General features: G+C 41.0%; 7 protein-coding genes across 7 annotated transcripts; 1 reads left to right on the top strand and 6 right to left on the bottom strand.

Moving 5' to 3' along the window:
• Positions 1 to 1,667: 1,667 nt before the first annotated feature.
• BCR41DRAFT_386212 (hypothetical protein) lies at positions 1,668 to 2,307 on the top strand. Its single transcript, XM_022027772.1, has 2 exons — positions 1,668 to 1,713; positions 1,795 to 2,307. Exon 2 carries the CDS (start codon positions 1,799 to 1,801, stop codon positions 2,249 to 2,251), a length of 453 nt encoding a protein of 150 aa, XP_021881993.1. The 5' UTR covers positions 1,668 to 1,713; positions 1,795 to 1,798; the 3' UTR covers positions 2,252 to 2,307.
• Positions 2,307 to 7,693, bottom strand: BCR41DRAFT_352812 (C2 domain-containing protein). Its single transcript, XM_022024016.1, has 10 exons — positions 7,495 to 7,693; positions 6,769 to 7,387; positions 6,583 to 6,662; positions 6,235 to 6,465; positions 5,851 to 6,153; positions 5,493 to 5,758; positions 4,490 to 5,411; positions 3,713 to 4,463; positions 3,415 to 3,590; positions 2,307 to 3,304 (listed from the first exon to the last, which is right to left on the bottom strand). The coding sequence occupies exons 2-10, from the start codon at positions 7,370 to 7,372 to the stop codon at positions 2,336 to 2,338; spliced, it is 4,302 nt and encodes a 1,433-aa protein (XP_021881992.1). The 5' UTR covers positions 7,373 to 7,387; positions 7,495 to 7,693; the 3' UTR covers positions 2,307 to 2,335.
• A 2,747-nt stretch (positions 7,694 to 10,440) lies between these two features.
• On the bottom strand, positions 10,441 to 14,302 carry BCR41DRAFT_421807 (glycosyltransferase family 20-domain-containing protein). Its single transcript, XM_022030081.1, has 8 exons — positions 13,471 to 14,302; positions 13,192 to 13,332; positions 12,969 to 13,094; positions 12,785 to 12,837; positions 11,970 to 12,686; positions 11,656 to 11,835; positions 11,229 to 11,529; positions 10,441 to 11,131 (listed from the first exon to the last, which is right to left on the bottom strand). Exons 1-8 carry the CDS (start codon positions 14,078 to 14,080, stop codon positions 10,476 to 10,478), a joined length of 2,784 nt encoding a protein of 927 aa, XP_021881991.1. The 5' UTR covers positions 14,081 to 14,302; the 3' UTR covers positions 10,441 to 10,475.
• A 296-nt stretch (positions 14,303 to 14,598) lies between these two features.
• BCR41DRAFT_304770 (urea transporter) lies at positions 14,599 to 16,946 on the bottom strand (the record flags this gene model as incomplete). Its single annotated transcript, XM_022020768.1, has 5 exons — positions 14,599 to 14,910; positions 14,980 to 15,333; positions 15,426 to 16,424; positions 16,559 to 16,806; positions 16,907 to 16,946. 5 exons carry the CDS (start codon positions 16,944 to 16,946, stop codon positions 14,599 to 14,601), a joined length of 1,953 nt encoding a protein of 650 aa, XP_021881990.1.
• A 1,316-nt stretch (positions 16,947 to 18,262) lies between these two features.
• On the bottom strand, positions 18,263 to 19,643 carry BCR41DRAFT_421805 (hypothetical protein). The gene is made up of 5 exons (XM_022030080.1): positions 19,563 to 19,643; positions 19,369 to 19,408; positions 19,199 to 19,267; positions 18,679 to 19,089; positions 18,263 to 18,548 (listed from the first exon to the last, which is right to left on the bottom strand). The coding sequence occupies exons 1-5, from the start codon at positions 19,606 to 19,608 to the stop codon at positions 18,353 to 18,355; spliced, it is 762 nt and encodes a 253-aa protein (XP_021881989.1). The 5' UTR covers positions 19,609 to 19,643; the 3' UTR covers positions 18,263 to 18,352.
• Positions 19,644 to 19,888: 245 nt separating this feature from the next.
• BCR41DRAFT_386207 (cytochrome P450) lies at positions 19,889 to 22,292 on the bottom strand. Its single transcript, XM_022027771.1, has 6 exons — positions 21,772 to 22,292; positions 21,422 to 21,632; positions 20,909 to 21,239; positions 20,633 to 20,805; positions 20,457 to 20,467; positions 19,889 to 20,348 (listed from the first exon to the last, which is right to left on the bottom strand). The coding sequence occupies exons 1-6, from the start codon at positions 22,166 to 22,168 to the stop codon at positions 19,930 to 19,932; spliced, it is 1,542 nt and encodes a 513-aa protein (XP_021881988.1). The 5' UTR covers positions 22,169 to 22,292; the 3' UTR covers positions 19,889 to 19,929.
• A 1,471-nt stretch (positions 22,293 to 23,763) lies between these two features.
• Positions 23,764 to 25,738, bottom strand: BCR41DRAFT_386206 (NAD-dependent aldehyde dehydrogenase). Its single transcript, XM_022027770.1, has 4 exons — positions 25,214 to 25,738; positions 25,067 to 25,107; positions 24,308 to 24,935; positions 23,764 to 24,176 (listed from the first exon to the last, which is right to left on the bottom strand). Exons 1-4 carry the CDS (start codon positions 25,666 to 25,668, stop codon positions 23,852 to 23,854), a joined length of 1,449 nt encoding a protein of 482 aa, XP_021881987.1. The 5' UTR covers positions 25,669 to 25,738; the 3' UTR covers positions 23,764 to 23,851.
• Positions 25,739 to 26,011: the final 273 nt, after the last annotated feature.

The following is a 26,011-nucleotide window of genomic DNA, read 5'->3' as shown; positions in this document are numbered from 1 at the left end:
TGTAATCCCATACGTAACTGAACAAGCTAGAATGCTTAAATGGAATGTCTCTGATGAAGGCTACTTTCTAGTGACAGTGTGTGCTGATAATTCTATTCGGAAGTGGCAGATTGTGCAAGATGGTGGCCAATATCAATATCTCTTGAGGTGGCGTACCGGACAAACAGCCCTAAATGCGAGCAATACATGTATTCATGGCGTAGATAAGTTAAGTGAAACCAACAGGAAGCTTTTGGAGCAGCGTGGAGCTATAAACAAGCAGTCTCGCCCTTTGGCCATTCACGAGGGACCCAAGCATATTTTAGCGACACCATTAATGACGTCTAAAGCAGTCTCTAGTCAAGCGGATCTTCATCAAGTTGCATCAGTAGAGACAGGCTTAGGGATGAAGCCTTTGACTGGAGTGCCATTGCCAACAATGACAACACCAAGCAGGTCGATCAGAGACTACCGCTTCAAATATAGTATGTGCAATGAATGCAGCTATGCGCATATCATTTCATGCAAGCCTCGCAACTAAGGGATCAGCCAACAGGGCGCCACTTAGAATATAAAATAAAATGAAAGGTGTGCTTGTTGATAAATCAAAAAAGATAGAATGTAATATACACGCTTTTTAGATAAAATAAAGCGGGAATATGAGTTCTGTCTACGTATGACATCTACAATTCAGCTGATTGCTTGGAGAGAATCTTTTATTCGATTGTTGACTGTGTATTTAAAGCACAACTGAAGCCACCGGATCGCGGTTGTCCTTTCCGTCTCTAGCTCAGGAGGATTCTGGGACTTCAACACTTGCATGTCTTAAATATCATTCAGCTCGGAAAGGAGGGGTAACTAGCATTATTGTACAAATATTTTCCTATTTCCTACTGAGACATGATTATATCAGGAGATTCTCTGTTTCTTTTGTATCGAAGTAATGGTAATTGCTCTGTTTTTTCATTGTTCGTTTAAATAAAGCATTAAAATTGTCATACAAATATATATAAATGTACAATTTTGTAAACAAAGCAAAATAATGACCTGCATGTCCTTGTGTTGGGGGACCCTTACCAGGGTCTGTTATACGTTCAATGTCATCAAACATGTCACTGGCGCTTGATCCTTGTGTATAAAGTCCTATTGCTAATTTGCTGCTTTGAAGGCATGATGACTAGTTCGATAGGTGATAAAGTAAGAGGGAGTGTATATATACTATGGTTGAGTTTTTCAAGCAGAATTGGTTAGTTCAAAAGGCGACATTGTCTTCGACTCGTAGAAGCAGAGATTGGGCACCGTTCAAAAAAAAAAAAAAAAAAAATCCCGTTTTACCATTCCATGGGCTGTTGTTTACTTTTTTTAAAAAAAACACAGACGAGGGCGAGGGAAAACATTTTTATCTGTAAAATGTACTGTACTACTGTGCATTATTAAAATTCATACACATGTTGTACCTGGATGATGCAGTTGTGCAGACTCAAATCTCCGCGACGATGTTCTGTGAATGAATGTCCAATCATTGCCTTTGTTTAATACTGCCTCTCCCCTCGCCCTCATTCCTCATTCCAGGGACAACATCGTTCTTTGTGTAAAGAAAAGACATGGCCTTAAAATCTTACCCTGTTGGGAAGAAAAACGTATAAAACCGGCGTCTCTCTCCCTCAAAGGTCTCTCTCTTCATTCCTCTTTACACGTTTCTATATCTCATTCCCAGCATCCCCTCAAATTAACGTAAGCCATCTTTTTTTTTTTTTTTTTTTTTCCATAAGATGTTGCAAATAACTCAATAAGTTGTAATCTTGATCAATATAGAAGAATGCACCGCTTAATGCTCGTTATCATTGCAGCTATGATGTTGCTGCAAGCTCATGTCTCCGTTGCTCAAAATCCACACAAACTTCGATTCTACGAGTATTCCGGCTTTGGGGGCAAATGCACCATCTGCCCTGTTGAGAGATATCAGCACTGCTATTACCTTGCAAAGCGTACCGCTGATGCTGCTTCTTCCTTATACTTCAGAAACGAAGATTATAACAATGAAGAATTCAGCATTACCCTTTATACTAGCGAAACCTGTAGCGGTGACTGGTTCCGAAAGAGCACAAACATCCCCTACAAGGCAGCATACTCGATATCCTCTTTCGCCAGCAAGTACGACAACAAGATCCAGTCCTTCAAGATCGCCAACTTCCGTTTGCCAGATGCTGAAGGAACCATGACTGGTTCAGAGCCTTGGACCGCATCATGCGACTTTTCGCCCAGTTGTTAAATCACATCCACAGCATCAGATTAAAGACGGTGTATTTACAAATAAATATATTGAAGGTGTTTCATTTTATTTATCTTTCGATTTTTATGCCTTCGGATGAAATTCAAATTTAAGATGAAGCTTTCCACTTGCCCCAATCAACGGGACTGAGAACTCTTTCTTGTATTGTGCAGGATGATCTTGCGTAGCAGGATAAATATATTCCCACAACGACACGTCACAAGAGCCAAGATCCTTGCTGCCTCCAAGAGTGTTGTGGTCTTTGACCGAAAAGTGGAATGTTGCTGGCCCTCCTGATATTTCTACAGGAGGATCCGTCACTTCCCTCCATTCAGGCGAAACGGTGTTTTTTATGACCTTTGTCTTGAGGATCTGTTTACCACCAACGGACACCTTGACGTACGGATCACTTTTGCCGTTCTTATCGACACCCATTAGACCTTCAGCCCCAGTGACTTCAATAATCAAAGAGCCAGGCTGCCCGATTAAACCGGGTTGATTAGTAGTGGTATAAGGATCCACGGCTGGGGGTGCGGCACCTGTTTGGGGATGTGCAACGTCTGCTTGAGGATGTGATTCTGCCTTGTCTGCTCGCTTGTGAAGACCCACGGCAGAAGCGCCAGCTGAGAGACCGCCAAAAACGCCTCTGCCTACCGCACCCACGCCTTTGATGGCTCCATGGCCAACAGCATTCACTCCAGCACCTACTCCATGACCAACAGCACCCACGCCGCCTGCTACTGCGCCAACGCCTGCCATGCCAACATGTCCAAGTGCTTGACCACCTTGAGCCGCAAGGCCGATGCCGGTACCCAAGAAAGTAGCTCCAAATCCGCTCCTGCGCTTATTTGATGATAGGAACTCTGGGATGAATTTTAGACGCAATTGAACCTCACCCTGGTTATGCTTATTTGAGATAGGAACTATATATTCATTGGGTAATACAAGTTGAATGTTACGAATATCAAGAGCCCCCACACCTAGCGACTTTGCACTGCCTATTTGATTCCAATCGAAGACTTCGAAAGATAGTTGATCTTCCATGCGGGATGCCTAGATTAAAATTGAAACGATATTGTTAAATCACAGAATTAAAAAAAAAAATAAATAAATAAATAAAAAGAATGAAATACAATCATAATTACTGCATGGCATAAACATACAATTGGTAGGACAAATGTCTCATTATATTCAGGATTGAGGTTCTTTTTAACGACCTCAGACTTGTACACTTCCTTGCCATTCACTCTGAAAATGAAGTAAGGATCACTTGCACCGCTTCGATCAGCTGAAAGGAGATTTTTAGCTCGAACCAAATGAATGGTCAAATTGCCCATGTCTAAGTGGATAGTAAAATGCAATCGAATATTAGACAGTTTAGTTTGCCACCCCTAAAAAAAAAAAAGAAAAAAAAGAAAAAGAAAAGAGAGTGAGGAGAGAAAGGTATACATGCTCACTTACTATCAAGGCGCTCCTTGGGGAAAAGCTCAATTGGTACGGGTAAGTATTCGAATCTCAGATGAATAGTTCCTTTTTGTTCTGCTCCATGGAGAAGAGGGAAATCTTGCCCTTCAGAAGGAGTATTCTCCAACAAGGACCTAACGTTGCTAGAGAACTCAGCAATAACTGCGTCATTATCCATTGAAGACTTTTCTCGGACCAGGATTACCAGTTTTGCATATTCGAGCTCCTTGACGAAAATGTCCGCAACCTCATTCCATTTTGGGTTACGTGTTTTCTGGCTTTGAGACTTGTACTGGTAGCAATCACTATCCAGATAAAACTCGCAATAGGCGGTACCAGAGCGATTGAGATTAGCGCTAACCAGATGAGTAACAAGGATTCCTGAGTCATGTTCCAAAGCATCACTTGATGAAACAGTTCCTGGTGGCAATGTGGTAGGAGCATTCGCCTGTGCTGGGGCCTGCGATGAAGACTTCTCTGTAGCTGCGGTTGGTGCTGCTTGTTGTTGTTGCTGCACAACACCTTCAGCAGCGACAGCGGCATTCTCTTCTCTCTCTGCAGCAGCTTTCAGGGGTGTAGCAGTACGTTCTTTCTCTGTGGCCTGTCGAGCAACCTTGAGGGAAGGGAAGAAGGAAATTTCGTAGTGAAGTTCACCCTTGTTGGAGCCATCTTTTTGTTGTATCGGCGCCCATCTATCTACTGCTGGGCGCGCCTGGTAGCCAGCCTTATCAGGAAGCTCCTCAATGACCTCGCTAACATGGAACGATGTCTTACCAAGAGAGATCTATCCTTTGTAACCTTTTGGAAATCCATAACCTCGAATTCGAGTGCTTGCTTCATCGAGTTGACTGGGACATAGTGAATCTCACCCCAGACAGGATTCAAGTTGTTTTCAATCGTCTTGGTGCGTCCCCGACTAATGCCTTTCTCTCCATAAATGATGACATATGGGTCAGAGCTGCTTCCAATCTCAACATTCCGAACTCCACGTGCAGCAAACAACTGTACACGCAAGACACCAAATGCTGGCTTGTGGATACTTGGGTTGAGGCCATCGCCCAAGAGGATAGGTTTCCAGATTCCAGTCATCTTAATCTTACCAGTGCCTTCACCACCGGTCATAGATGCCCATTCAACCTTATTGTCAGTATCTTGCAACAGCTTAGTAGCGGGAACATTATATGAACCAATCACATCGTTTTCTGAAACAACCTCAGCAGTAATTTGAGCAGCTGGTAAGTCCGTGATAAACACATCAACGTCGGATCCCCAAGCAGGGCTGGCGCCATGCAGTCTCTTTGTCTCATGCACAACTCGACCGTTGAGTGAAATCTTGCACAATGACTTGGTCTTGCCAGCACGGACAATATCCTTGGCCTGAGCTAATTTAATGGTCATAATTCCAGAGTTGGACTCGATAGGGATGGGCTCTCCTCCATCTGGGGATGGCTCCGATACTTGAACAGGGAAGAAGGCGGCACGGATTCGAATAGAGCCGCGTTCTTTTCCGTTTCTCAATACCTTGCACCAGACGTCGTCCTGAACTGGATGATCTTCTAACGTCTTCAAATCAAAATTGGCCTGACCCAAGGGACGGTCCTTTCCAACTTTATCTTTGTCAAATATCTCCATGCAGATCATTTCGTTCAAATTATGGAGCAAAATGATGTTGGTTTCGTTCCAAACGGGGTTAAGGCTACATTGTTGTATTAGAAAACGGTCACTAGACATGCTTCACGAAGATAAAATTAAAGTAATACCATGACAGGATACGTACGTGTTGTTTTGCACTGCTGTAGAGGCAATATCTGGACGGTTTCCAAGACGAATCTTAACGTAGGGATCGGAGCTTCCAATTAGTTCGGTATTCTTGAGATCCTTGGCATTGTAGATAGTGAACTGGACAATTCCGATTGCAGAGCTTAGTCCTCCTGCACCTGCCATCATCTGTTCTATGTCCAATGTGTAGACATTGGGAGCATACATCATAGGGCCCAGAATGGCATGTGTTTGATCACGAATGAAAGAATGAAGACCAGGAATCTATAGAAAGCGGGCATGTTAATAAATATATAGGTAGAACTAATCGTCCATGAAGGAAAAAAAAAAAAAAAAAAAAAAAAAGAAAAACTTACATGGGCAATATCCATGCCAAAGGTCTCACCACCGACAGGTTTTAGGACATAATCAATGGTTGGGGGCTCCAAAAAGCAAAAATCAACACTCTTGATGTGGGGGAAGTTAGATGTCAGTTTGATCTTGAAGCGCATATAGCCCTTGAATGACATATCTTCGACAAGGATGGGCATGCCAGCTCCGACAAAGCCTTTTCCAACACGGATAGTCAAACAGACCTTAGGATTGATTTGCGCGCGCAATTGCCTTGGGGTCATGTCTTCAATGTCCGTTGGAGTGAATGACACTCTCCAGTCCATCAGCTGTTTTTTAAGAAGAAAAAAGCATAAGCATCGAAAACCCTCAATTTAATACTACAATTTTTTTCTTTTGTGATCACGTACCACAACATCGGGATCAGATTTAGGGAAAGTTTTGACACTATCCACACGCGGAGCCTTGGTTCCAAGAGTGAAGGTGGTTAGACGAATGGAGTCCAAGAATGCTGGTGTCTGATCAATCAGAATACCATCTACAGTCTGAACAACAGAGGCACTCAACACTGGCTCGTAAATGAGCCAGAACTTGGTCATAAAGTTGTTGATCCACTCTGTGGATTCCGCATCGTCTTCCAGCTAATTGGCGTATAGATTATAAACAAAGAAGGGATGACTTATTAGAATTAGCGTCTATCGGATGGAAGTTTTTTTTTTTTTTTTTTTTTTTTTAAAAAAATGGCTTTGATACATTACCGAGTTACGAATAAGCTCACGTGTGATGTCATCACGGGCATTGCGTCTGAAGCGACGAATTGAATTTTTGTAATATGTTGCTAAAAGGAAAAAAAAAATTAATAATGAAGAGAAGATCCAAGAAGCAGTAAGCAACAAAAACTAAGCTGCCTTTTTTCTGGCAGTATTCTTTTTTTTTTTAAATACCTCCAAAGGCGATGATGAGGATCAAAGAGACAAGCCCTCCACCCAGCTTGAATACGATAAAACAAACAATGGGAAGAATAATGACAACAGCCGCATTATGCCAAAAGGCTCCATAGAGTGCACTACTCGCAAATTCATCCATCCAGATGGATTTGTCGCGGAACTCATTCTGTGGCCCATCTGTGCGCTTGTAAGCCTCCAGCCAACCAATACGGGTCTCGACTGGGTAGGCACCTATTGTCTTATTATTCGGATCATCCTTCTTGACGTCCTTCTCTTTCCCTTTATCTTTACTCTTGTCATCCACCGCCGCTGCTTTATCATCACCAGGCTTGTTTATCTGTGTTGATTCGATGTTGGCTTGAGCCTGAGGCTGCTGTTCTACTAGACGCTCAGCTAGCTCCGCGTCAAGCTTGGCAGCAGTAGGCAAGGCCGAAGGGTTAATATCGGATGCGATCACTGTACCGCCTACAGCTCTTCCGACCGCATCATCAAGCTGTGCTTTTCCTGGTACCTGCGGCTTGGGCTGATCAAGGTCAGCGAGGTGAGGAGCCTCTTGAAGGTTGGCCTGACCATCCCCTTGAGGTTGTTGAGTTGGATCCATGGTAGGGAATCAAAACTAATGGGTTATAAAATAAGGAGGGAAAAGCTCTTTTAAATATTTGTATCCATTGACGCGTTTTCGTTTTTCTTTTACTTTACTAGTTGGTCGTTTGATCCTAATACCTTGCGTTTTTTTTTCTTTGTCTTGTCAGAGAACGATTTTTTTTTCTCAAGAGAGAAGTGTGTCAATATGCGCAGAGGACTATTTACAATGAAAAGATACGCACGCGACACACGCTACAGGGATTGAAATAGAAAGGTGCTAAAAAAAAGTACGAGACGAAGAAATGCAAGCAACGGAATGAAGTTGAATGAAGAAGAATGTAATGAGAAAAAAAAAAAAGAAAAAGAAAAAGAAAAAGGATCAAAAAGAGTGAAAAAAAAAACTAAGTAACGAGTTTCTACTCCCCATTGTGGGAATAAAACTTGATCTCACTGTCCCGCCGGGAAGAACAAATACAATTGCAGCTTGGCCCCTGCTTCATGGTCGCACAGCTTGCTTTGCTTACCGAATTGTGTCTTCATCTTCCTTTTCGCATACTCCTTAAAATTGAAGCTAGTTTAGCAAGAAAAAAATGACGGTGTTTACTTGATCGCCTTTGCTTCCAGACCCTCGAATCAATGATAAATTAGTTTTCTTCAGATGCACGTCATCACCACGATTTGGGGGAGTCGCACAATCTTGGCCCAAAAACAAAGTTAAGTTGATTTATTGCTCTTTCTGTCTTTTTGCACAGCTGTCATTGTATCAATTACTACTCAGATCTGCTACTGAATCTTGCATATCCTTCAATGTGCACTTTCTTTTTTGCCCATTATATGCTATACGGGCCAGCTTCTTTCACAGACCCATTAATTCTTCTTCACACTCTTCGAACGCTTGGGCAGTGACCTCTTTCCTCTCTTTCTTCTTTTCTTCCCTTTAGCTCTCATCACAATCAGCTGGCGTAATAAGGCTGGCAAGATAAAGCTCTCGAGAGGGAGACTTAAAGTCGAACTCTACGTGCTAGTCCTGATGTTCAATTCGCGAAGGGGCAGCGATGTATTGAACATCACAGCCGTCATAGGTTCTTGACACTAAATACATGTGCTTGCAAGGGATCTTATGTCGGACATAGTCGGGGCATGAACATGACTGAAAGAAAGCCCCTCTCCACGTCCGCGGCAACGAAATATTCTACTCCAGAATCTGCGGACGAATTGTAAGGATTGAAAGGATGATCAGAACTCATCCATATACAATTAACCTTATCATATGCCGTATGGGATCAACTCTGTTTAATTAAAGCCCAATTTTCTCATTTACGCGTCTGATTATTTTTCTACTGCGCATTTTTTTTATACCTCAGTTTCACCGCCCACTCCATCTCTCCTCTCTCACTGCCTACTTTTTTTGTTTGATTGTTCAGCTCCTTCCACATCGCTGCATTCTTTCACATTTTTTTATTGTCTTGTCCTCGATTAATCACCCATACACTCACAAGAAGAGCAGTTTTTTTTTTTTTTTTTTTTTTTTTTTTAAATTAATCTCTATCTCTTCTTTCTCTCGTCAGCTTAAGGTAATAGTAACAAATACATTTCTGATCAGTAAGGCGGTATTAATATTTTGGGAATAACCACGCTATATGTCTGTGTCTTCGATGTGTGCAATATAGTACGACCTGAAATGTTTTTACACTTCGCTGATAACTAACATGGTGTCACCGTACATGGGCTGCATGTTGTCTCTCTTGCAAGGAGCTCATCATGATAACTGAGCGAGGCTGTATATAGGCCATTCTGGGGAAAGTATGCTGTATGTCTGTGACTTCGTTGCGTGCGATGCAGTATGGCCTGAAATACTTAACCCTTCAACCATAATTAGGACATACAATAGCTTATGACTTGACCAACATGGCTTTACCGACTCCATTTCAATTACAAGAATTTTGTTAAGTAAAGCATATATATTTGAAACGGTCTAACTAAAAAGAGCGACAAGGTCGACTCTTTAATAACAAGAAGGATGGTATAGGAATGTTTAGTTAATTTTGACGCCATTGATATCTTGATTTGTTGTTTTGTAATCGTTTAAGCTCCATCAGTGAAACGACTTCCTCTGATGCTGTTTCAAATTCAGGTAGTGAATCTGTTGTATCAGGAGCTAAAAGAACACAACAACAAAAGACAAATGGATCGGTCACATCAGGCAAAAGAAAGAAAGAACAAGGGGAGATAGGCTTTATCTTGACCCGCCTCCATTATTTCTTAGATGTTCTGTTCGGGCAACGAAGCTACTTTATATTACTGTATAATATTAAAACATGACTCCGGGAACGCTACAAAATCTGGACATGATAAAGGAGTAAGATCAAACTTTTTTATTGAGGTTCCATGTCGAGCTTTCCCCACGGTCTTTAATTCAGAGATAGTGGGTCTCATGGGAGAAGTTAAGCCTCCAGAAAAAGAACGTAGCGACATCATTCACTATTAAGCAAACTACACAGCACAAACAGGGCAGTGTTTATATAATATGCTGCATATTTGACAGTATACAATAATATGATAGCCTAGCTAGAAAAAAACTAGGAAAAATACCAAATTTCCAACCAAAATTAATATACGTTAAAAAAGATTAGCAGTAGAAATTGGTGGCAATAACGCGCCACACATTGACGCGATAAATCTTTGGATATGAGATTTTTAGAACGAACCTTTGTCATCTCATAGATAGATACGTAGTTACCTGGTACAAGTCCCTCTATCAGAAATGAATAAATATCCCATGGGTGTGGTGTGTGGACCCACATCTTATTCTCACTTACTTTTCTTACTATCTGTCTACAAAATATTTTTCATCCAATTCAATCAATTCAATGCTACATTAAATTAGCGTAGTCTAGAAGATTTGTGTGTGTAAGCAAACACGCTTAGACTAGTTAGGAATCAGCAATCTTTCACAGTCACGTCTATAGTGTATTTCGAGAGAGGTTTGCGTTGTACTCCCACGATTGCCCGCTTGCTTCTTTAAAAACAGTTTTTTAAATGGCTTCAACACATTGTGGGGCTTTAAAGTTTAAAGAAGAAAACGTACTTTTTAACTTTATGCAAAAATATCATGGAAATCAATTGTCTATAGTGCCAGAGAGGATACCAAGCACTCGGATCAACTCTTCAGGGCTGGTGACATGCCAGTCAGCGAGCGTCTTTTTGAGAGCATGACCAATGGTGATGGAGAAATGTCCAGAGATACTGTTCGAATGCGAGGACAGAGCTGACTGGGATGAAAGCGACGAATCCGTTCTGATTGAGGATGCAGAAGATGTAGAAGATGCATCATCAGAGGTAGTGGCCATTTTGGATCCATCCTGGCTCACAAAGGAATCATTCGTAACCTCGCTCGACTTGGCCTCCGTCTCTGTAGCATGGGTCTCCTTGTAGGATTCAATGACTGTGCTTGAATCTTTCCGACTGTTGTGTGCATTATTACTTCCGGCCATAGCTCTAAACATGTCTTCATCTGTTTTATCATCTCCAGCACACAATACAAACTCGACATCCGGATGCTGGCTCAGCAGTCTTTTGACAATCTCTCCTTTGTTAACAATGGTCGGACGGGCTTCAAGATTCTTTTTGCCTACAAGAATCTCCACGGGCAGCTTGGAGAGGACTGCATTCTCGAGATGGTTCTGACACTCTTTAGCCTGGAAAGCCCCAAATTCCGGATCGGCCATGCGATAGTGCCACGTTATTGAGGATCGCTTATGCTCGATAAAGGACCCTATTAACCAAATCAATGATTACAAAACAGAGATGAATACATTATGCACTTTATGACAGATCCTACAATACCGTGATTGAATAGATCAAATGTTTACCTTGAGTACGCTCTGTGTAATATGCAAAAATCTCAGTCACATCATTCTTCCAGCTCATATCCAATGTCTCTGTCAGATTGGACCATTTTGTGCTTCCTGGTTGTCTCATGAACGACCCATGCTCGGCACTGAAGCCCAAGCCTTCTACATGACCTAGCCATTCCTCCAAAACTTGCTGATCTCGACCAGAGATGATCCAAACTATATTCTTGGGGTCAGCTGCAAGCGCTGATAAGGCCTTCAGCATATGTTCCTGAGGAACCGCTGCACCCGGTGTTTTTCTAATGGGTGTCAATGTTCCCTAAAGTATTTGAATAAGTAGAAAAAAGAATCGGTTAGTTTTTTGAACACCCCCCTTTTTTTTTTTTTTTTTTTATTTTTTTTACTGTGACAGTATATAGTAGATAGGACGATCTTTAAGGCATACATCATAGTCAAACATGAGAAGACGCTTCTTGGCCTTGTGGTATTGATCAATAATATTATCGTGATCAAGATATGGAGTCGGGGTAGACTGATCCCAGGTAGATGCATGCAATGTCAATTCCTCGATAAAGCTTTTAGCCCAAAACTGAGCAGTGTGACGGAGAACATGCTTGTGGAGTTGCTATATAGACAAAAAAAAAAAAAAAAAAAAAAAAAAAAAAGAATGGTATCAAGTTAGAAAACCTGCTTAGCTTCATCATCACATCATCATCAATATTTACTTGTTCAGCAACACTATAGATGGAAGCCACTTACGGCATGACGATCACGTTTGTCCTCTTCGCTTAGATTCAAAGCATCATAAATTGTTTTGGCCACTCCTTGGTAATCCCATGGGTTGACCAGCATAGCGCCACTCAAACTACCAGCTGTTCCAGTAAATTCACTCAAAATAAGAGGTCCATGGTTTTCTGATTGGCACATGATGTACTCCAATGAGGTCGTATTCATGCCGTCTCTCACAGAAGTGATCAAGCCGATATCTGCAACAGATAGTAGAGCATAATATTCATCCCGATCAATGTGTTGATGGTAGTGGTGTACAGGCGTAAAGTTGAGAGATCCATAAGTTCCGTTGATGTGAGCAACCATTTCTGCAACCTTGGCTTCCAGTTTTGGATTTTCCACCAATGGGGGAGATGTGACCTGAATCAGAACCACCTGACCATGTAATTCCGGATAGTCACTCAAGAATTTTTCAAATGCCTGCAATTTCTGTTGAACGCCCTTCACAAGATCCAATTTGTCTCGCCCGACAATAATGCGTGTTCCTTTATAGGTCTTGCGGATAGCATCCATCTTTGGTAGGACGCCTGATGATTTGCACTGACGTTCGACTCTTTCGGCATCAATGCCAATTGGGAATGTTCCTACCCACACAGTGGAGCCCATCGCATCAACACCGCGTGGTGTTGATTCATACCCATTAACACGTGTACAACAGCTAATGAAATGTCTGGCATAGGCATATGTCTATACAAGAGTTGACGGATTACATGACAACGTAAGTAAAAAAAAAAAAAAAAAAAAAAAAAAACATGCTTGTTCTCTTTATCATTCTTTCTCTATACCTGAAAACCGATTTGATTTGCTCCCAAGAGACCATTCAGGATCTCAACGCGCTCTAAGCACAGAATATTTTAATGTATTACAAGATAAAGAAATCAGTATAAACAGGGCGCTAAGTGACTTTGGTATATTGTATTATGATAACAAGACAGAAAAAGATGATTTTGAATGATAACTAAAACTTACTTGGTAGACATCTAAAGATCTCGGAAGATGGGAATGGTGCATGGATAAAGACACTGATTGCTGCACCCGGAAGCTTTTGGCGAACCATATGTGGGACCAAGAGAAGGTGATAGTCATGAATCCAAACTATCATGTGAATCATATTTGTGATATTAGAATTGATTAGATTTCAGAAACATCTCGTAAATTTGAAATATGAATGATAATAAAAAAATTTTCTTACTGATATCGCCTTGTTGATATTGCTCAACAATGGTGTCCGCAAATTGTTGGTTCACAAACACATAATCATCCCAGTTTCTCTTTTCGGTCCTGCCGTTTGTCGCTTGGTTCCATAAGATATAGTGAAACAATGGCCAAAGAACTATTTGTAATTAAAAGAAAGTGAAATCCGAAGTTATTAACAGTTGGCTCGTGCGTTGATTCAGGTTTCTTTTAGTAGCGTAAAGGGCTTTTTTTTTTTTTTAGGCCTTTCAATGATCATAGGACTACAGTAACATGCCTGATTTGCAATATCCTTCGTAATGGCCCATGGCACGGCTATCGTCCAAAAAGATGGGTACGACCTTTTCCTTGTCCCAGAACAAGTCCTTCAAGGTTTGTTTGTGTGACTCTGTCAAGTTCTTGCAGGGAATGACATATCCGTCTTGATCAGCTAGCTCACCAACCCAGCCGATCTGGATAGTATCTAGTTCCTGACGGAGTGATTGGATTCCAGAGTACAAAGCTGAGTGGCCACGCCGTTGTTGAAAGACCCATTCTACCTCTACTTCCCCGCTTTGGCGTGAGGTTAGCGATGTAATAGATGAGGCACGCCTATTGGCTATGGATGGTCCTAGTCCTAATCCAGATTCCGATCCTGATCCTGTGATCGGTTCTGTTCCTGAAGAAGTAGCAGTAGCAGCCGCAGGGGATGCATTGAAGGAGGACGATGAATTGCGAGGGACGAGGGTGCCGGTATATGGGATCTGATGAGTGACATTGATAAGTCTGGGCTTATTACTGAGGATGATCTGACTCGTTTCTGGTAGTTCTGTCAATGGTACCGTGCGAGAAGTGTTGTTGGGGGAATGAGCTGAGGGAGAGGAAGGAAGAGGATCTGAAGTTGCCATCGGGTAAGAGGGATGATGTTGAGGATCAGTTGAATGAAAGTAGGAGTATGTTACAAGATTATAAAAAGATCAAATGTACAACAGGAATGAGATGCACAAATGAAGTTGAAATGCTTTTGGTTGAGACTTGTGATGGCAATGGCGGTTGAAAGTAGGTGAAGAAAGGAGAATGATAAAAAAGAATAAAAAAAAAAGAAAGATAGGGAAGGAAATAGATTGATAGAAAGATAAAGGATCGAGATAAAGACAAAGGCAGGCCTAAGATAGGACAGGGCAGAATAGAACATGGCAAACAAGACTTTTTTTTTTTTTTTTTTTTGATCTGCAACTGGGTGGAAGGGTGAATTTGTTTATGACACAGTTGGACGCGATAAGATTACAATAGTGCGCATGACATGTGGAACAAGATCTCCACATTTCAAATGCGTTCAACACAAACACACACTCTAAATCTTTTGTTTATTATTGTTATGAAAACAGACTAAAAGTCGTATACAAGACCGCCTCTCTTCTCTCGTTTAAACAACCGCAGTAGATTGCTTTTCGGTAATAAAGTTATACATCCCCTTAAAGACCTCTCCAATGGCTCCACGCGACTCCCAAATCGGGTAGATCGTTACTGCAATGGTCGAACAGATGGCCCAAATAATACTGAGTATCACCCATCCGGTATAGAAGCCACGAGAGAACACATAATTCGAAAAGAACATGGGCAAAGGCCACAGAAGGATCAAGACCACCGTCATCGTACCAGAACTCCAGCGAGCAAACCTCGAGGCCCTTGCCAGCTTGGCATCCTCTTCAGCATCAAAGCTCCACTCTTCCTTGGGCTGCGTCACTTCTACAGCTGTCGTTGTTGTTGTCACTCTAATCTTTGACTCTTTCTTCTCATCCATCACAGATATATCTTCCGTTGAATTATTACTTTCAGGTGTGGGCGTAGCGTCATCCGTGACCTGTCGCAATGATCGTGTACCTTCAAACGTGTAGTTGTCGGGCTTGATCCATGAAATGATGGCTGAAATCAATCCGCCACTGATCAACGCTGCCAGGTTGCCAGCCAACATCGCCTGATCCGTGCTAGTGGTTGCAATAGTGATTTCACCCGAATACAACTTCGCACAGATGAGCCAAGCAGGAATGGAGATACATAGTCCTCCAATGGGACCAGCAATTGCAGCCAATGCATTCTGTTTCTTCCACATGAGTGAAAATGTCACTGGGAGCACAGCGGAGGAGATCAACACACCCATCTATCAAACCATAAAATAAAAAATCAATTAGACTTAATCAACCTTTTTTTTTTCTTTTTTTTTTTCTTTTTTTTTTTTCATTTCTTCCTTACTAAAGAATAAAGATATCCAAGATCTATTCCTGCCTCTTTAAGAATCACAGCAAGGACACCCATGATGATTCCAAATCCGGCGACAACCGCATGCGAGACTCTGATGAGCTGTTTACCAGTAGCCATAGGATTAATATAGGCTCTGTAGACATCAAAGGTGCAGACAGAACTAACCGCAATCAGCTCAGCACTGGCAGCGGAAGTAACCGCCATAAAAACCAATAGCAAAACCGCCACGGCTCCTCCTGTGCCTAATAGTGCAACAGCTGCATTAGGAGCCACCAGACCAGCCGAGACATCACTGGGTAAGATACGATTGGGGAATGTTGGGAAACGTTCGTTCGATTCAAGGGCTACTGCCGCAATACCGAGTGTTGTCGCCAATGTGAAGGGGATAGCAAACCAGGAGAGGCCGCCGATCAGGTAAGCCTTGACTGTCGAATGGGGAGAAGCAGCTATGGCACGCTGCCAGTAGGCATTATCGATAAAGACCGTTCCAAAGTTGGAGCACAAGTTGATTATACCGAACATCAGTCCCTGTGAGCTGGCCATCGTTAAATAGCTTCCTGCATGGTTTCCGCTGACCGGATGACGTTCAGCAGCTTCATGCAATAGATCATACATCCTACCGGGGCTTCCAATCAGATCTGAGCTCGCATACGCAGTAAAGCTGAAGAGCAGGACGATGAACATAATGACAACTGTGTGTGTATAATCTGCCACGAATGTCGCTTTGAGACCTCCAAAGAGTGTATAGATAATCACACCTAGAGGTAACAGGAAGCAGGCTGCAATAGTGTTCATCCCCGTCAAAGCAGTTACCACTGCAGAACCACCGAGTAATAGCATTGCACTGACAATGATATTAGTAAGTAGTCCAAAGAACAAGAAAACGAAATGAGCTTTGCGGCCATAGCGGATTGAGATAATCTCAAGAAAAGTGTGTGCGTTAGGACACTTGCGCTTCAATTCGATAGCCAGAACTGAAAACAGTAACACCTGTTTGGCAAAAAGAAAAAAAAAAAAAAAAAAAAAAACCCCTCAGATGGTCAGAGAATCCTCGGTGGAAGTCAAGCTCTTCGTTATTTTCTTCTTTGTAGCGGCGGAGGTGATAATACTGCTGTGTGTTTTACCTGTACACTAGCTCCAGAGGCATACCAAAAAGGACCTGAAATACCATATTTGTAAGCAACCGAGGATGACTGTAACAAAGTAGCTGCCCATGTCCATGATGACACAACAGCTGAAGCAACTAAGCCCGTCTTAACATTTCGACCAGCAGCCATGTATTCTTCCGAGGTAATCTTCTCGCCCAAGAAACGCTTTTGGATCATAGTGATCAAGGTCATGATACCTGCAAATACCAGTCCGAAACCCAAGACTTTTTTTTTTTTTTAAAAAAATAAAATTGCAACCTCTATCAGTCCGGCTGTCAAGCAAAAATTACAAAGAATGTTAAACATGTTTTGCATATCACTTACCGATTCCATATCCTAAGCCTTGGTTCAAAACAGCAACCATTTTGGGTTTTTATTTTCTTTCTTTTTTTTTTTTTTTCACCACTGAAACTGAAGCAGTCAAGAGTTGAGGTGTATAAAAATATTGGTATGGTGGTATGGTGGTATTCAAGAAAAAGGATGGAGTTGTAAAGATAGAAAAAGGGGGACCAAATTGATTTAAATAGGCATAAACGAGGGGCATCTACCACTGATGAACGCTTTTTTTTTTCTTTCTTTTTTTTGGCCGTTTTGTCCTATCGATCTCCAAGCAAACCAAGATGAAAGCTGGTAATCAGATTGGTGGGGAGTAAGAGATGGGTTAAGAGAGGATCTTGAGGAAGGCTGTACCAAGGAGAAAGATCAGGGCGAGGTGCCTGGTATTTATAAGGCTCTAAAGTCTGGAGTTAGACCACGGACCGTTCCTCATGTCTTGATGATGATGGTCTCGAGTCAACATTACTAAACATCGGAAAAGAAAGATTCGTGGATGTAGTCGGAAAGGAGAAAAAAAAAAAAAAAAAAAAACAGAAAAAGACCGTTGATGAGTGTGGCCCCCCATTTTGTGTTTAATGCAAGATGGCACAATGTATCGTATTAGATGTAAATGTAATTGCAGTTGGCAGCGCCACATATCCTTATCTCATGCACTGACTACACATGAAAAACATCATTGCCTTTCCCTTTAAGCATCATGTAATTGCAAGGGATAGGCTCAGAAAATAAATGCATGTTCATGTGGATATGCTTGCTTCTCTGTGCTCCTGTCCCATTTTCGGAGCAGATACGCGTGTTTGTATTCGTTCTACCACCAAACAAATTTTTGTTATTTTCCTCCTCCTCTGTGAGCGCGTCTTTTTCCATTGAAATGACAGTCCCAACCACGTTTTTTTTTTTTGCCCGATAAGTCAACGTGTTTAATACGCTTTGAGATAAGTTTTTTTTTTGTCCAAGTTTACTTTCTTTTTCCATGCATCATGCGATATTCGCCACATTATAGATCCAACAGCAAACATGTATGGCATTGTTCCAGGCAATGTTACATGCCACAGGTTGACGCTCTCTTATCTCGGGTCTTTTTTATTATTATTTTGTTTGGTCATATTGTAGGTACAAAGAACCAATAGGCATGTTTATGATGCGCAGTGTTTAAGCTTGATCTGACGCATCGTCAAAGACAAAGTCTTCAGCCCTTTATTTCCCTCTCGTAAAGATCCATAACAAGCTCATTTCATCTCATCTCTTTTAAATAAAAAAGCTCTTTGTCGCTTTTTTTTTTTTTTTTTTTTTTTACACATGTGGATATGGACATTAAGAAACAAAGTTTGGAGATTCGTTTTTGACATTTTAATAAACAAAATCCCCCTAGGTCACTAGTTCACGCGACAATTTTTGCCAGCAGTCACATTGATACTTTCCTGTCATTGTCACTCAAAGCTTGGCTTTACCTCTACGGTCCAGGACAGTAATGCCGTACTGAGGAGTAACTCGTAAGACATCGCCTCTATAAGAATCGTCTTCGATCAGCATCATAAATGCATCAATGACCCGCTCGACAGGATTAAAGGTCTCCCCAAGGGCCTTGAATGCTTCTTCGAACGCAGGAAAAATCTTTGTCTCGCTAAAGCTGTGTCATGATTTTTTTTTTTTTTTTTTTTTTTTTTTTTTTCAGGGGCGGGAATGGGGTTAGAAATGATTTTCTAAAAAGATTGTATCCTTTTTTCGAAACAAAAAAAGTAACAAGTATTGAGCCACACCTCGGTGCCACAGCGTTCACACGAATATTATCGCCAAAGTTCTTGAATGAACGAGTGAGGGCGATGACGCCAGACTTTGCTGCCGAGTACGCTGGTACGTATGATTGAGGGTAAATACCCGCCAATGAGGCTGTGTTGATAATAACTCCGCCTCTTCCTCCTTGACCATGTTTTTTTAAGGCCTGAATTCCAAGACGGGTTCCTTCAATAACTGCAATAAGATCAACATCCAGCACTCTTCTCCAGGTTCCCTTTTCATCCTCCCATAAAGGTGTAAGTTCCGCAATCCCTGCATTGTTCACGATGATATCAACCCTTCCGAAATATTTCTCGGCTGCTTGGAACATCTCTGCTTGCTCATTGGGGTTTGTAACATCGACCTTGATAAAATGTGCCACCTTTTGGTTCTTGCTGTTAAATTAAAAAAAGAATAATAAAATAAAAAGCAATTAGAAACAAGCTCGGAAAGCAAAAAGCTTCAACACTTTTTAGCTTTTTTTTTTTTTTTTTTTTTTTTTACCCTTCATTCAACTCTTTGGCTAATTGTTCTCCATCCTTGACATCGATATCTGCAAGAATGACCTTGCCGCTGATTATAAACAAAAATATCATTAATTAATAAAATGAAAAAAAAAAAAAAAAAAAAAAAAAAAATTGTACAATTGTGCTCTTTGTTATATGCGTCTTTACCCTTTGCTAACGAGTCGCAATGCAAGTGCTCTACCGAAACCTTTTTTTTTTTTTTTTTTTAATTGCAACAAAAAGAGTAATGTAAATGTAATGAGTGATCGGTTCAAAACTCACGACTAAAATAGCTAATGCTGTTGCTTACACATGAATGAAATGAAAACTGTAAGAAAAAAAAAAAAAAAAATGTGACAGACCTGAAGAAGCGCCAGTGATGATGGCAACCTTGTCTTGAACATGCATAATGAGTTGATGAGTTTGTCAAAGAAGTTGGCAAGATTGAGGAGTAAAAAAAAAAAAAAAAAAAAAAAAAGACAGAACGCGCATACTTTATAGCAAAGCAAAATGCCCCCTCAGTCCACATTCATTTTTGCCGAGTGTATCGATCCGATCATTCCGTTTCGCGGGCAAGGAACCTCTCTCTATGATCTCTATTCTTCTATATCATCATTTCATTATCCACAGAAACCTTTTTTTAGAGAAGTTAAATACCACAAATCTACCACGGATCCTTATATGAACAGTTTTTTTTTATTATTATTATTCTTAATATATATATATTTTTTAAACTGTGGTCTTTGGAGGTCTTCTAAAGACTCGGATGGGTAAACCACCTTGCATAGGGAAACTGACAGATGCAGCATACTTGGGCTCATTTGAAGGATCGACCAGCTCGAACTCGAAGGCTTCAAACATCATCCCTGCCAAGGTCAATGACTCGATAGTCGCGAATTGCTGACCAAGACAGACACGAGGGCCCACGTGGAATACATTAAACTTTCCTTGAGATGGCTTCTCAGTATTGATCCAGCGAGAAGGCTTGAACTGCTTAGCATCAGGACCCCAGATACGTTCGCTTCGACCCATCACATAAGGGCTCCAGGTGATTCGCTCGCCCTTGTAGATCTTGGTACCGTCTGGTAAAACATCATCCTTGTTGCAGATTCTTAAGTTACGGGGCGCTGGAGGGAAGATGCGCAATGCTACATTTAAAAAAGGAAAGGATAAAAATGTAAGTCTTGCGAGCACCAAAATTATCTTTGGAATGAAAAATTTACGCCAAAACTCCAGTCTTTGATTTCTTAACATACTCTCATGGAAGCTATAGGGATTCATAAACAGGTCAAAAAGGGAAAAAGATAAAAAGATGAAAGTGACCAGAGATGATGCAGCGTTAGTCCCATAATAATCTTCACATATGCAAGCAAGCTATACGGACGCGATACAGAAAAGAAGCAAAATAGAATAGTCGTCCACTCAACATTACCATGCTTCTGCAATCTTCTGCTTCTTGAATGTGTCATATGTAGGGTCCTGTCCTCCAAGGACTCTATCTGATTCTTCCATAAGCTCTTTAATAATACTCTTGTCTGTGGTATCACAATGGAGAGCATACATCATCCATGATAATGCCTGAGCGGTAGTATCGCGTCCTGCAAGCTAGGAAAAAAAAAAAAAAAAAAAAAAAAAAAAAAGTTAGACAAAAAAAAGCCAATCTAGAGTTCAGCACAGAGATCATTAGAGAGATAAAAAAGAACCTTACTGTGAAATTCAAAAAGATATCAATCATCATATCATCCGATAATGGCTCTCCATTTTCAGTCTTGGCATCCATAAAAAGCTGGAGAAGATCTTTTCGATGTCCATGATGACCTTCTTGTTTGCGTTTCTGGATGGCTCTGAGCGCATGGCCGCGGATCACATCTCGATCCATCTTGGCTCTCTTGCCCAAACTCGTAAGGCGCTCACGAAGCTTCCAGAAAGGATCAATGAGGCGGAAACTGCAAATCTCTGCCAGGTCATCAAACGCAAACGCAAACTCGACCTCCTTGGTAATATCGTCGAGACAGCCAAAACTTTCTCCAAACGAGACTCTGTTAAAGGGAAAAGGAAGGATAGAAAGATAGAAAGATAGAAAGATAGAAAATAGACAGATAGAGAGAGAAAGGAAGAGAGGAAGCGGAAAAGGTCAGTCAGTTTGATGAGTCTAGAGAATCGACCAATTAGAGTATTCTCAACAGTAGCTTTAATGTAAAAGAGCTTTGGGGGTTCGTACGTTCCAAAGCTATCGAGCGTGAAACGGTTCATCAAATCATGGAAATCGATAATTTTGCCTTGATCAGCAGCCCTGCCGAGATGTTCAAGGACTTTTTTACTTTCGACAACGAAGACATCGGTTGTGTATTCACGAAAGGCTTTGACACTGAAGATATGACTTGCAAGCTTGCGTTGGAACCTCCATTCTTCTCCATCAGCGCCAAAGATTCCTGAAGGAGGAAAAAAAGAATAATAATAAAAAAAAAAGAGTGAGCGGTTTAGTATTTTTTTTTCTTACTAGCAAGTGCACCCAATACAAACAAAGGGGGGAGGTAGAGTGGGAGGAGGATGTAGGATGTATTAGTTTACCATCGCCAAAGAGTACGCCCATGACGTCTCTGAACATTGGACCCTTCTCGTAACTCCAAAAGTTGGTTTTATGTACATATTCAATGTTCTCGGGCGTATCAATCTGAATCATGCGAAGGTTAGGAAGGGAAATGGACCAGACAGGTCCGAGTTCCTCATTCAGTTTCTCAAAGAACTGGTAAAGTTCCGTTGGGGGAATAGAGGAGAGCAGGGTCATGTGTCCCAAAAAGGGAAGTGCACCCTTGGGTTCCTTGAGGTCATGACGGCGACGAGTTCCGAGGGCATGGCCACGGTACTTGTAGAGGAAGAAGGCAAAGAAGGCCACTGCCAACTTTGCATTGTTTTTATGTGTGGCATGTGTGAAGAGATATTGAAAGATTGAAGTAATGGCAGACATGACGCGCGGATATATAAAAAAGAAATGGACCTGAAAAGAGAAATGAATGAATGAATGAGGTAGAGGGGAGTAAGGAAAACGAAAACGAAAACGGAAACGATAAAAAAGAAACAGAGTGAATGACAGACAGGTTTCCTTTTAAGAGGATTTTCAAAAGGTAGAGAGGCTTTTATTTTTATTTTTTATTTTACTTAGAAAGATAATAGACAACGTGAGAAAGAGTAGAATATAAGTATACTAAGAAAGGGCTATGAGGAGAGAGAGTATGAGAGATGAATGAATTATAAAGCAGTAAAGTAAAAAAAAAAAAAGAGGTTCTGGCCTCTTGAATCGGCCTAACTTCATTCCGATTCGACTGCGGGAAGATCAATATCACCAACATGACTGACAACGTTTGACTTTTACATATATATACAATGTAACAATGAAACAATGAATGAAAAGCACAATGCAGAATGATGATCAGAGAGGGTAAACTTTCTGATTAAACAAGAACTAACCAACAGAGATCGAGATGGTGGATTTGTATGCATTAAAAAAGACAGAAAAGAGCAATTGTCCTGTTGTCTGTACGACATGCACAAGAGCAAACGGACCTTGTTTTTTTTTTACACTAGTCCAGTCAAAACAAATAACATAAAGTGGGCGCATTTTCCTTGTTTTGATTTGTTGTAGTCATGTGGAATGCTAATGCCTCATCATAGTGAAGAGGACGACCATTCATGCTTACATGGTCATACATGTTTACTGTTTGTTGATAGAAAATGCATCTCCAAGTCTTGACAAAGTATAGATACAACTCTCTTGCTTTCTTCAACGCCCTCAATCAACTGACAGAAAGCCTTTTTTCTCTGTTTTACATGCATGATCATCGAGCTTTGACCCTTTTTTTTTTATCCTTTTTCTTTACAATCTGAAAAACAAAACAAAAAAAAAAAAAAAACAATTATAATAAATAGCCCGATCAATAAGATTCATGTTTATACAAAATATTGACCAAGGGCTGCGCTCTGTAGCTCCATTCACCCCAAATGATTGATCATATAGAGAAAAAGAACCGAATATCCATCAGTAAAAAGAAAAAATATCTATAAAAGATAAAGCCCGATCAATAAGATTCATGTTTAAACAAAATATGGACCAAGAACTGCGCTCTTTTGCTCCATTAGGTCCAAATGCTCATATATATATATATAATATATATATTTTTATATACAGATTGTATAGAACAAAAAATAAAATAAAAATAAAAAATCGAATGCCGAATCTATGCATCAGTTTTCGGAATCAACGCCGAAGGTTCTATTCTTGTGTATGCGACATCTTGAGGATGTAGAGAAACTATTTCTTGAGAGCTAATACCAAAAGACCGAAGAAACTGTTAACGACAGGAACAACAACGTGGTGCTGGGATCTGGACAATTCCCGATCCATCATCTCCTTGAGAACAAGAGAATTATTCCAATTTATTGTCTTTTCTTATATTAATGTTACTTTTAGTTTTGTCTTTTTATTATTATCCTTCTTAGTGTCCCTTTGTATTACATGGCTCTGGCGCAGCGCTTATAATTGAACTTAAGTTTAAATTTGAACACCTTTTTTTTTGTAAATTTTTATTTTTTATTTTTCATTTTTTAATAGAATTGATATTGATGCATTATATATAAATATGACAAGGCTCTTTCAGCCTGCGAGACAAATGGTCTTGAGTTCCGTGTAAAAGTCACAGGAATATTCACCACCTTCACGTCCTACACCACTCTTCTTGAACCCTCCGAATGGCATCTTCAGATCACGTGCCAGCCAAGTGTTCACCCAGATAGTTCCAGCTTGGATCTCGCTTGCCACCCTGCGAGCACGGCGACCATTCTCAGTCCAGATTGTGCATGAGAGACCATAATCAGAGTCGTTGGCATATTGAATTACTTCTTCTTCCGTTTCAAAAGGACAAATCGTCACAACAGGTCCAAAGATTTCATCGCGCATTGTACGACAAGACGGAGTCAAGCTAACAACATAATTTTATCCAGCCGTAAATACAACTTTTTCTTTTTGAAAAAAAAAGAGAAAGAAAAAGAAAAAGAAAAAAAAAAAAAAAAAAAAAAAAAACCGTTCTAGAAGCACCACATTTTTACTTACCCAGTTATGACGGTTGGCTCCATAAAATAACCATTTTGAAATTCTTCTGCGAGTGACGCCGGTTTCTGTCCTCCACACTCGATCTTGCCGCCTTCCTCCACACCCAATTTGATATAGCTCATCACTTTTTCCCAATGTTCTTTCGAAATCAGCGCTCCCAAGTTTGTATCCTTCAAACTGGGGTCTCCAACTTTAAGTGCTTTAGCAGCCTCAACATATCTCTGTACAAACTTTTCATAGATGGGCTTTTCGACAAAGACTCTCGATCCACAAAGGCAAATCTCACCTTGGTTTGCGAACCCAGAGAGCACACTCGTTTTCAAGGCCTTTTCGAAATCGCAGTCTGCAAATACAATGTTGGCGTTCTTACCACCCAACTCCAATGAAACTTTTTTAAAGTGTGGAGCAGTGGCGGCCATGATCTTTGCACCTGTGACCGTACCACCTGTGAATGAAACAATAGGAATGCGTGGGTGCTCAACCATGGCTTGACCAACTCCCATACCGGTTCCATAAACGATATTCACAACACCCGCAGGTAAACCTGCTTCCTTTAGAACCGAGGTCAAAAGATGGGCTGTGTATGACGTAAATTCAGAGGGCTTGCAAATAGCCGTGTTTCCCCAGGCTGTAGAAGAAGGCAACGGGAGAATACATTTAGTACAAATTAGGGAAATGTTAATACAAAAAAGGAAATTAAAGATCATCTAATAGACAGTCATCTTAGTTTAAAAAACCCCTGATCTTTTCACTTCTTACCAATGCAAGGTGCAATCTTCCATGTCAAAAGGTATAGTGGCCTAGAAGGGGGATAATTTGTCATGAGAATGACAAAGGGGACATGGATTGCTGTTAGAAAGAAGCAAACAAACGAATGTTTTTTTTTAAAAAAGAGCAAAAACTTACAAATTCCAGGGTGAGATTAATGCTGCTACACCAATTGGCACTCGCTGCGTATAACTAAGAGCTCCAAGGGCTTCTGTAGCATGCTCTCTGCTGTGAAGGATAGATCCCGCAAAGAAGCGAAAGTTTGCGAGGACACGGGGCATATCCATGGTCTTGGCCACCTCTACAGGCTTTCCCTGATCCTTAGACTCAGCCTGGGCGAACTCGTCGAGGCGGGATTCAATCAGATCTGCAATCTTGTACATGATTTTGGCACGATGTTCCTTAGTAGTCTTGGACCAGGCAGGGAAGGCAGCAGCAGCGGCTTTATACGCAAGCTCAAGATCTTCTTTGGTTGAATCAGGAACTTTGGCAAAAGTAATGGCACGGGCGGGTTCTAGTGAATCGAGGTAAAGGCCTCGGCTGGGCTTTACGTACTCATTGTTGATGAAATTGTCAATGGTTAGAATAGTCATGGCTTAAAATTCAAGCAGAATGCGGAATGAGACAGAGAATGAGAATGAGAAAGAAAGATGAATTAAGAAAATGATGTTTTTTTTTTTTTTTTTTTTTACATTTTTATTTATGTCGTTCTTTTGCTCTTTCGACCCTTTAGACCGTGAGAAATTCAGAATCCATCTTTACTTCTTTGGTTTCTTTAGTGTCACAAGAGTCATGCCTCTGAAATCTGTGCTGTTCGCTCTTTTTAGCTCCGTCAAGAATTCTGTTAAACCAAGAGCGAACAGCACACATTGCCCTGAGATCCATGTGAATCCAGTTTATTGGGTTTTATAATGGTCTATCGCTGGACTCTGTCAA

This window comes from Lobosporangium transversale, assembly GCF_002105155.1.
Source record: "Lobosporangium transversale strain NRRL 3116 chromosome Unknown BCR41scaffold_16, whole genome shotgun sequence".
Lineage (NCBI taxonomy): Eukaryota > Fungi > Mortierellomycota > Mortierellomycetes > Mortierellales > Mortierellaceae > Lobosporangium > Lobosporangium transversale.
Note: the sequence above shows the minus strand (reverse complement) of the source record. Positions and strands in the feature narration are given on the sequence as shown.